This window comes from Crassostrea angulata, chromosome 9 (assembly GCF_025612915.1).
Source record: "Crassostrea angulata isolate pt1a10 chromosome 9, ASM2561291v2, whole genome shotgun sequence".
Taxonomy (NCBI): domain Eukaryota; kingdom Metazoa; phylum Mollusca; class Bivalvia; order Ostreida; family Ostreidae; genus Magallana; species Magallana angulata.
Window position 1 is genome coordinate 25,710,646 of NC_069119.1, and position 10,079 is coordinate 25,720,724.

The following is a 10,079-nucleotide window of genomic DNA, read 5'->3' on the forward strand; positions in this document are numbered from 1 at the left end:
AAATAGTTTTATCTACAAGTTATAACTGTTTCTAGGACTCTTTGAGTGTTTTGGTTCTGATGGTTTCACGAGCGGTGTAATTAACACCATTAATGTACAACTTATCAAAACTCTTTATACCGGAAGTTATTGCTTGAGATTGCAGCATGTGTTTTGGCAAACTTTTTAGACGGTGACACGCTTGTTTTGCAATGGTGTATTGATAGTTTAAAGACTAGTGAGGCAATAGAGATGAAAACTGAGTAAGAAAAGTACGCATGGTCGCGTAACGACACAGCTTTCCAGTCATTTATCACACGAATTTGTTTTTGCCATTTGTTCATGTTGTAAGTATTCCAGAAATCTAAAATATGTTCAATTATTTTCTTAAATCAGAACGCAGCATAACTTGTTTTTCATTAGGGAGGATATTTAGGAGATTAGAAATAATATGTTTTACGGTGCTACCGTTCTGGCGAGCGCAGCAAGAATTACACATACCTTGCATCATTGTCAATTTAGTGTTATTTAGGTATCAACGAACGTCAAAGAATTTTTAGAGAGTATTGCTCTACAATAAGTATGCCAAAGGTACTTATTTTAATGGTTATGATACATACAGCGCAACCCCTACCCCTCTCTGAGAAAGAGAGAGAGAGAGAGTGCCCGTTCCCTGTTTGCAGATTTCCCACTTTTAAATTTAATGGTTTGACTATGTGCAAATCTACATAATTGTTTTAACTTTACATGCTTACTGTATGTGCATGCACAATTATCTTTGAAATGGATCGATATGACAGTAAAGTATGGCTCTTGCTAATATATTTCTATATAATCTCTATATTAAAATTTTTTTAAAACAAATCATATGTCAATGAGGCAGGTATCGCAGTCTATACTGAAATAGCTAGTACACGCATTACATATGTTTGATCCACCTCTAAATTTATCGTGGGAAATATAGCGCGAGAGCACTGTGACGTCATCCATGACTTTATTCGTATTTGTTTAAGTATCTCAACTCAATACAAAGGTATGCATGGAAGCATGTAACAAATCTCTTGAGTCTGGCCAAAGCATATGCGGTGCTCAAAACGTATCTTCAAACCTTAAGACACCGTAAATTACGAGTTATATGTCGGCCATTTTTGGCATAGCACCACAGGTGAAAACATAAGAGAGCATTATGGGACGTAGACAAAAAATTTTGTTTGATGAACTGTAGGTTTAGCTTGTTCTTTTTCCCGCGCACACTGGTTCTTAGAGCTCGCTTCGCTATTTCATTATGGCACATAACAAATTATAATTTTTTTTTCTTGTAATACTAAATTTGGTGTTTTATGGATAAAATGGTAATGTTACAGGTCCAGTACACTATATTTTGCTCCCCCTTTGGCCTTTTGTTGCATATCTAAGGAAACAGATGCATATTGAGGGAGAAGTTTTATTAATGGCAGGTGTAATGCACTGTTTTGGTTGAATCGGTTGTAAGCTTAGATGCTGAATTACCTAATGTGAGACAGAGAGCATTGCAAAACATTTTTTTCGGTGAGTTTGAAGCAAATATTTCACCTAATATGACAATTTGAAATAAATCCAAGATGGCTGCAATAGTTATACCTTGCTTATTATTAGATAAAGGGTATTTATTTTTATTATGAGAGAAATTTATAAAGTCAGGTGCCTGTGACTGCACCTGAGTGCTACTTTAGATACAAATGCCCTTTAGGAATAAAGTATGATTGATTAGCTAAATAAACCTACTTCAGGTAGGTAAATAAAGCTACACGAATGTAAGTTATTCAAGCTACGTAGCTTAATCTAGTGATTTTACTGGACCTGTATTATGCAGAGTTGTGCTTCAATTGGTTTTGCAATTTTTAGCTACAGGTATCAGAGCATCTCAATACCTATAGCCTGTCCTTGAACAGTGAAGTTCTTACATTATTTTAATTCATTAAAATGGCATTTAACACTTTTATGTAATGTTTTAAAAAATGAAATATCGATAAGTTTTAAATGTGTTTTTGGAAACTTAAGTATTCAAGTATTAGGACAGCTGAATTTTGTTTTAAAAAAATGCATTGTTTATTTTTTAAGGTAACCAGCAATTTGATTATCTTCAAGTATTTTGAAAACCAGTACACATAATCAAGTTGACCAACTACACTCTACATACTGTATTACAAAGAATTTCAAGTTGGAAGAAAAAGTTAATCCATTAGCAGAAACTGGCCACAATGGAGGAAAAAGACGTAGAGAATGCAGAACATCAAAAGGAGACAACTATTTTAACCAGTAAAAATGAAGATAAAGCTGACTCAAAAGATGCCGTGAAGGCAGGGGCAAATGATAAACAACCTCAGAAATCAGGGAGGGAGGAAAAGCCAGGCTTTGCCCGCATAAAATCTGAGTAAGCAATTGAAAAATATGTGCTCTTCCCTAATATACTTAGGAATTATAAGGACTGTTTTATTAATTACATTGAAACTGAGAACGATAATGTAAAAAGTATATCCTATAGAACTATATTCATTATTTATGTTATTCAAAGAATTGGTATTTTGCTTTTGAAAAATGAAAAAATTTCAAACTTAAAGCAGTTTGGCTGGAAGGAATTCATTTTTTTATTGAAAGAAAGACATCAATTTTAAAAGCAATTTTTTCATTGCCAAATTGCTTTGAGATATGCTTGCTGTTGTAAATTAAATTTCTGTAAATGCAGTAAATTGTTAAAGGCACACTTACCACTTGGGCCTTTTTATTGATTTTAGATTTGTTCGTGTTGACTACAAACCAGAATTGGATACAGCCTATATATCTCAGAAAACTAAAGACGAATTGGAAAAGGGCCAAAAACGTAGGTTCATCTTAATGTGTAATTCTACCTTTCCACCTACCTGTATTTTCAAACTCCTTTTAACAACTGTCTGAAGCTTTCATGAATTTGATCCATTGATGGTTATTTCAGGTCAGCTGGATGGCGACCAAGATAACGGAAAGGGTAAAAAGAAGATGAAGGTCAAAGGTCGCAACAAACAGCGACCAGTGACCCACATCAAATCCAAAGACAAGCTATGTCCCACCATATTCCAAGAAAAAGAGTGCAGTTTTGGCGAGAAATGCAAATTCTCCCACGATATCAAAGGATTCATGGAGAGCAAACCCAAAGACATTGGATTGCACTGTTTCATGTTTGAGACCTATGGGAAATGTCCTTATGGACTGGCCTGTCGATATGGCAGCAAACATATATCTGAGGACTTCAAAAATATTGTCAATCAAGAACTCTATGAGAAAAAATCTAAGGTAAGCTGCAAGAAGCATTACAGGTGCTTTATATTATGCCCCATCTCCTTTCAAACTTCTCCCTTGGTGGCATTACAGTTTGCACTAGTTTGTTGTCAGTTTGTAGTTTAAATATCAGAATCTGCTGATATATAGAGAATAGTTTGCTTGAGAGACTTCTGACTTGGAATACAGCTGAAAGGAGTAGATGATATTTAATGATTTTAATGTTGTGATAGAGTTGGAAAGTTCATTTTTGAAAGGTGTAACAAATAAATTGCATCAATACATTGTAATCAACTTTTCCTCCAAATAATTTAAATAGTCTCTCAAATTCTTAACAAATGACTTCTGCATGGTTCTATCATTATACATTGATTTCATAATGATACGTACAATAAAAAAGCCCTCTCCAATTTTTTTTTTAATCTGACGTTTTGTAGAAGGAAAAAAATTGGGAGAGGGCTACATTATTGCAGTTAATGTTATGATTGTTCTGGAAGGTGAAGCAAGTTCTGAATGTTCTGTCAAAAGACCTGCAAGTCATGCTGTGGAAGAAGAGGTACAACTTTGATAAGGCCAACGAGGTCGTGAAACAAGTTCAGAAGATGGCCCAGGAAAAGCTGGACACCTTCTCCAAGAAATGTGTGACTAAACAAGAAAACAAGGAGACCGCCACCAAGTCAGGCGCTGAATCTGAGGAAAAAATGGATGTTACTCAGGATCTGCCTAGCAAAGATGCTGCAATGGGTAAAAAATCAGATCTATCATTTTTTTCAATGTGATAAGTTAAAATATGTACAGTGAAATCTGTCTAATTCAACATGTGCGTATGATTTTTTATACCAAAAATTGTGCCATGTATAGCTTCATGGTTTCAACGTATGCCAATAAATGAATTCAGCACATAAAGATTCATACTGGTACATTGTACATGTACATGTATGTACTTGTACTGGTAGATAAATTGTGTATTATTTGTTGGAGTAATCATAATGATGATGTTTGTTGTTGATGGTAATGGTTTGACAGTTGCAGATGTTTTGCATACCTGACACTTGAACCATATGATAACTTTTTTTTTTCAAGCAGAGCTATGCAGCCAATGGTCATATGTTTTTACATCTATATTTGGGATTGTTTTACAGAAAGCACTGATGAATCAGAGGGAGAGATCAAACTAAGACCCCAGGAAACCAGAAAGGTTGATTTTAAAAAAAGCAAACCAAATACAGCTGCTTATATAAACACATTTAAATTTATGTATATTTGTCTTCCAACATCTCAAAAATCTGATTTCTTCTTCATGTTTACTAAAAACCAACATTTGTTGGCCAGTTTTTTCCCCTGGAAATCAGCAGGTGTGAATATGGTTCTTTGCAACATATTTTTGTGATCAGTACCTCTGTACTTATTATTTGGGTCACATGCAGTGTGTTGTTAATTATGTATAAAGATTGAAAGAATGAATAATGAATATTTTTCAATTGGTAATTTTAGTTGTTGGATAAATGTTGTTGGGTTTTTTTCAGTGTCTTTAGTGATATTGGATATCTAGACACAATTTGATACTTTTTTAAAAAATATAAGTGTTTAGTAAAATTTGAATTGTTATTAAAAATGGATATGAATTTTGTCATCTGACCTAAGTGTCATTTCACTTTGACAAAAGTTTGTGTCAATTTGAGTGAACTTTTATTAATAATAATAGTTTCCATTTTTGGTTATTTTTTTTCCAGATTGATTTCAGCTCAAAAAACTATCTGGCTCCACTCACCACAGTGGGTAACCTGCCTTTCCGACGGATCTGTAAGACGTATGGAGCAGACATCACTTGCAGCGAGATGGCCATGTCCATGAACCTCCTCCAGGGTCAGGCCTCAGAGTGGGCCCTATTGAAGAGGCACGAGAGCGAGGACTTGTTTGGAGTCCAGGTAAGTAAATTACCTGTTTCTGTACCTATAGATTAACATTTGCTAATATCTTTCCTTAAATGAAGCCACTGGAGAGCAAAAGAGTTCAATTCTGTGTAAACTTGGTTTGGACATTATCAAATCATCTAATAAGCTCTTTTCGGGCTTCATTGGATTTGATCATGTGACCAACTTCCATGTAGTTTATTTACCAGTGAACTTTTTACAATGCTATAATATTTATTTTTCCTCAGAACACACAACCAGTTTCCATATGCTTGCTGTCATTGGGAAACTCATTGAACTTTTCTGTGTATTTAAATGTTTTTGCATGATTCGTGCCCTTTTCCAATTAACTTTTCCACTCTTTCGTAAGATCTGTAATATTATATTTTTTAAATCTTACAAAAACACAAGCAACATTTATTGTGATAGAAGTTAATTAGTTAATTAATTTTTCAGATTTGCGGAGGTTGGGCAGACACACTAACGAGGTGTTCACAGCTGATTAACGAAAATGTGGAACTAGATTTCTTGGATCTGAATTGTGGGTGCCCAATTGATCTGGTATATAAAAAGGTGAGAAAAATTTTTGAGCTTGTATACTATTTTAAAACATGCTTACAGGGAAGTCAGTTTTTATTCCCCAGTAGATATGAACAATTTATTAAAACCTATTGGATCCAATGAATTTCATTAATTTTAAAAAATCAAAATTGCTCGTCACTTGCCATAATCATATTTTACTGTAGGCCAACTTAATTTAAATTAGTGTTTTGTGTTTAAACTCAGAAGTTGGATTTCATATGTCTGTATAATTATATTTTGTAGACAGCTAGATGATAGTTTGATATTTTTGTATTGATCAGTGATAAAATGTAGCTGGAACTCAATGCTGCTATAGTAGAGTCATGTATTAAAATGGCACCTGGTATTTCAGTATCCATGAACATTAGAAGATGGCAAAACGTTTCTTTGAAAAATGTTGAATAAAATTATAGTGAAACAAATTTTTCAAAATTTCTTCCATTATAACAAGGGCTAGAAATTTTTAGCAAGATATTTGAATGTTGGGGGCATTTTTGTTTTTTTTTTCAAGGATTAATATGGACATTTTCAAAATTTCAGTTTTTGAAAACGCTTTCTTTCAGGGTGAGGGTTGTGCTTTAATTGGTCGGCTTAACAAGTTTGAACAGATCATCAGGGGGATGAACTCTGTACTAGATGTTCCGCTCACAGTCAAAATGAGGACGGGAATTTTCGACAACAAGAATATTGCTCATACTGTCATTCCTAAACTCAGAGACTGGGGAGTTTCCATGGTAACCGTGAGTATCATACAGTATTTTTATGATCTAGGTTTAAACTTAAATTTTGGGAAAATCTAGCATGCTGTATTCCCTCGTAACATTATGTTAAAAATATTTTCTGTAGCATTCTGTTTTTTTGTCTACCTTTTAGGTTTTATGCCTTTTGCTTTTAGCTTTTATCATAACTTTCATGTGATACATGTGTATTACGAAGTTTAAACTAAATTTCAAGTGTTGCAGATGTTGCATTTGTTGATCATATGTTGATATCTTGTAATCAGCATTGAAGTTTTATTGCTGGTTAAGCCAAAAGTCATTCATTATAACCAAGGTCATGTACTACTTCATTTAATTGAATAATGGTCATTCACTGAGATTCAACGTCAAATTTTATATTTTGATACATTGTATTTTAACATTTATTTGGGAGAGAGGGGAATTGTGTATTTCCAATTCATCTCGGTAGTTTTTGTTGCTCAAGTGCCAGGTTAGGGAAGATTTAATACATATTCAATTGAAATAGTGGCCAAGTGTGTTGAAATTTTTTTTCTGCAGTTGCATGGTCGCTCACGTGAGCAGCGGTACACGCGTCTAGCTGACTGGGATTACATCAACCAGTGCGCCGAGGCAGGCAAACCCATGCCAGTGTTTGGTAAGACTTTCACTCAATTCATCATGCTGTCTTCTTACCGTAAAATTTTTCCACAGTGGTCATTCTACATCAAGGATATTTTTCCACTTTTTCAAAACTCCATTTTGTATTTTGAGAAAGCCAAATTGTAAAACTTTGGTTGTATAAAGGTATATAACCTTTATTAATAGAGATTTTATTCTCCCCTCAGGTAATGGAGACATTTTGTCTTATGAAGACCTGGACAGACACCTGAAAAATACAAAGGTGACAGGATGTATGGTGGCCAGGTAAGCTCTACCATTTGTTCTGGAAGGAGGGGGGGGGGGGGGGCTACATACATTTGTTCATTTATTTACAATTCTAATAGGAATTAGTTCTTGATAATGAGATTTTCTGTTCTTTTGAATTCAGGTAAAAGAGGAAATAAATGAGGCCTGATAATTAGAAATGAATTACATTCATGAATGAAATTAAGATTTTGATAAGATATTTATTTAATTGTTTTTATTTCAGCATTGAATGCCTTATTTGGATGTCGTTGGTCCTGTAACACTCCAAGCGGTGCAGACGAATTGCTAATGCCCAGTATGATAATTTATCTGCACCGCTTGTTGTGTTACAGGACTCACAACATCCAAAAATAAGCATTCAATGCTTATATTTATCTTCATAATGATGTCTATCTTTATGAAATATATGTGTATTGTCGCTGTAAAGCTATTATTTAGTGCGCTTCCGTGACTGAAAATATAGTTCCGCAAACTTTGTAAAGAAGAATCCTATTACTTAATAAGAAGAAGATATAATTTTAAATTAATGATTATTTTTCAAAAGTACATATTAAATTGGTTATGTAAGATTGAACGTTTCATTTGATCGTACAAAAATAAATTTACTCAAAACATGTGGAGATGTTTATATTTGTGCACATGGTGCATGAATTATCAAAGTGTATTAACAGAAACATGTCGCAGATTTCCAATGCATAGGGGGAAATACACACTGAATGTAAATATAGTGAGTTCAATGAGTTCTTGAGATTTAGGGGAATAAGGGAAACAAGCTTGATAGGCATGTTTTTAATACCTGTAAAAACAAATTTAGATTACCATAAATTTGAATAATGAATATCTATCTTTTTAAAGAGGTGCCCTAATCAAGCCTTGGATCTTCACGGAGCTGAAGGAGAAGAGACACTGGGACATCTCCTCGTCGGAGAGGTTCGACATGATGAAGCGATTTGTCAACAACGGACTGGAGCACTGGGGGAGTGACACCCAGGGGGTGGAGACAACACGACGGTTCCTACTGGAGTGGCAGTCCTTCCTCCACAGGTCAGGCACAAGGGGGCCTGTTTTTATTTTTTTGAAGGGGGGGGGGGGGTTCTAGTTATGTTGTATATTTTTGTGGGTACCCGGTACATGTATTTCTGCCTATTGATCATTTGTTTTTAGGGGTGGGACAGTATTAACTGTATACAGGAAAATATTTGCCCCATTTACGGTATTTTCTGCCCTTTTCACCCTCCTGCCTGATTGTAGTTCAAAACACCTGTAATTATTTCACTCTGTCCCACTTTGTGTGATAAAAGTAGAAATTGAGTATGTTTTTTCTTGTGCATCTTAAATATTGGCTAGCGAAGTATCAATATAATAAATTTAAATGAAAACTTGCAGAAAACGATGTAAAGTTGCAAATTTCTGTCAAATTAGATTTTGCATTCAATTGTAAACATAACAAATACTTTCCATATTCTCTTTGAGAGAAAACAGTCAAACATTGAAGATAGCTTAGATATACATGTATATCATAAAAAAATGTGACATTTGGTTAGTATGCTGTAATTGTAATACAGTACTGTTGTTCTGCATATTAGGTACATACCTGTAGGACTGTTGGAGCAGCTGCCCCAGAAAATCAACGAGCGTCCTCCGTACTATATAGGTCGTAATGACCTAGAAACCCTCATGTCTAGTCCAAACTGTGGGGACTGGGTTAAAATCAGGTGAGGCTGAATATTTTAGTAACCAGTGTCTGATTTTGTGTGTCTTAACTCAGATGAGAGTCAGACCGTGAGGCTGAATTTCAAGTTCGTTTTAGAACATAGCGTCTTGTTGTGTGTGTCCTTGTTCAGTATCCAAACTTAATATAAGTATGACTGAATTTCATTTATTTTAGAACACAGTGTCTTTTTTGTTTGCTTAAGGGGGTGGGGGGGGGGTAGAAAATGACATTCTAGACTATTCTTACCTCCATGAAAAGAACTTTCTAGTATGCAAGTTTCTATACTGAAACCTGTAAGGTTTTTCTTCACAAACTTTAGTAATATAAAATAGATTGGCCTCCTTAATTTTTAAGGCATAATAATTAAAATGTTTAACTTCAGTTGGCATTTCTAGAAGCAGCATCTGTAAAATTTAAATGGGTATGCCCAAATGACTTGATTGTCCAACTGAGGTGAAAGTCCCAACCTTTGTCTCCTAATAAACTCAAATTCCCAGGCATTCTCTAGTTTTCAACTTTTAAATAAAACAGAAAAATTTGACTGATTATTAAAGATAATATTCTTCTTCTTGGAGAAAGAGTCTAAAGAAATGTCCACATTTATGATAAACATGATATGTAAGAATTAAACCTTCCTTGATTTTCATGATGATAAATTGATATGTCTTTAATACATTGATCCACTCAAATCAAGCAGCTCACCTCAGCTTGCTCTTAAAATGCTAAGTAACTGAAAGTACGACCTCAATGGTGATAAATTGATAGAATGATATATATTTAAATCCTGCTTTCTTTTTTCACAGTGAGATGTTACTTGGGCCAGTTCCTGATGGATTTTCCTTCCTTCCCAAACACAAGGCTAACGCCTACAAATAAAAGGACTCAGTGGATTTCTTATCGAATCAATAAAATGTTTGCAAAATATTCTTTAGCATTGCTTTCCTGTTTTTC

The 10,079-nt window shown here is 34.4% G+C and overlaps 1 protein-coding gene across 3 annotated transcripts; it reads left to right on the plus strand.

The window, feature by feature from the left end:
- Positions 1-126: 126 nt before the first annotated feature.
- LOC128163762 (tRNA-dihydrouridine(47) synthase [NAD(P)(+)]-like) lies at positions 127-10,054 on the plus strand. 3 transcript variants are annotated; one of them, XM_052827415.1, is made up of 15 exons: positions 127-326; positions 1,344-1,527; positions 2,080-2,392; positions 2,754-2,839; positions 2,951-3,288; positions 3,771-4,017; positions 4,416-4,471; positions 5,007-5,201; positions 5,643-5,759; positions 6,332-6,508; positions 7,046-7,142; positions 7,333-7,411; positions 8,270-8,458; positions 9,001-9,129; positions 9,932-10,054. In XM_052827415.1, the coding sequence occupies exons 3-15, from the start codon at positions 2,220-2,222 to the stop codon at positions 10,002-10,004; spliced, it is 1,956 nt and encodes a 651-aa protein (XP_052683375.1). In that variant the 5' UTR covers positions 127-326; positions 1,344-1,527; positions 2,080-2,219; the 3' UTR covers positions 10,005-10,054. The 3 variants fall into 3 exon arrangements, with proteins under 3 accessions (XP_052683375.1, XP_052683374.1, XP_052683373.1); XM_052827414.1 differs by lacking the exon at positions 1,344-1,527; XM_052827413.1 differs by lacking the exon at positions 1,344-1,527 and having other exon boundaries at positions 127-317.
- The last annotated feature ends 25 nt before the right edge of the window (positions 10,055-10,079 follow it).

Coding starts and splice junctions, on each gene's coding strand:
- LOC128163762 (XM_052827415.1), top strand. CDS start 2,220: ATGGAGGAAAAAGACGTAGAGAATGCAGAACATCAAAAGGAGACAACT. Junction 3,289..3,770: donor TCTATGAGAAAAAATCTAAG/GTAAGCTGCAAG, acceptor TTGTTCTGGAAG/GTGAAGCAAGTTCTGAATGT. Junction 6,509..7,045: donor GGGGAGTTTCCATGGTAACC/GTGAGTATCATA, acceptor TTTTTTCTGCAG/TTGCATGGTCGCTCACGTGA.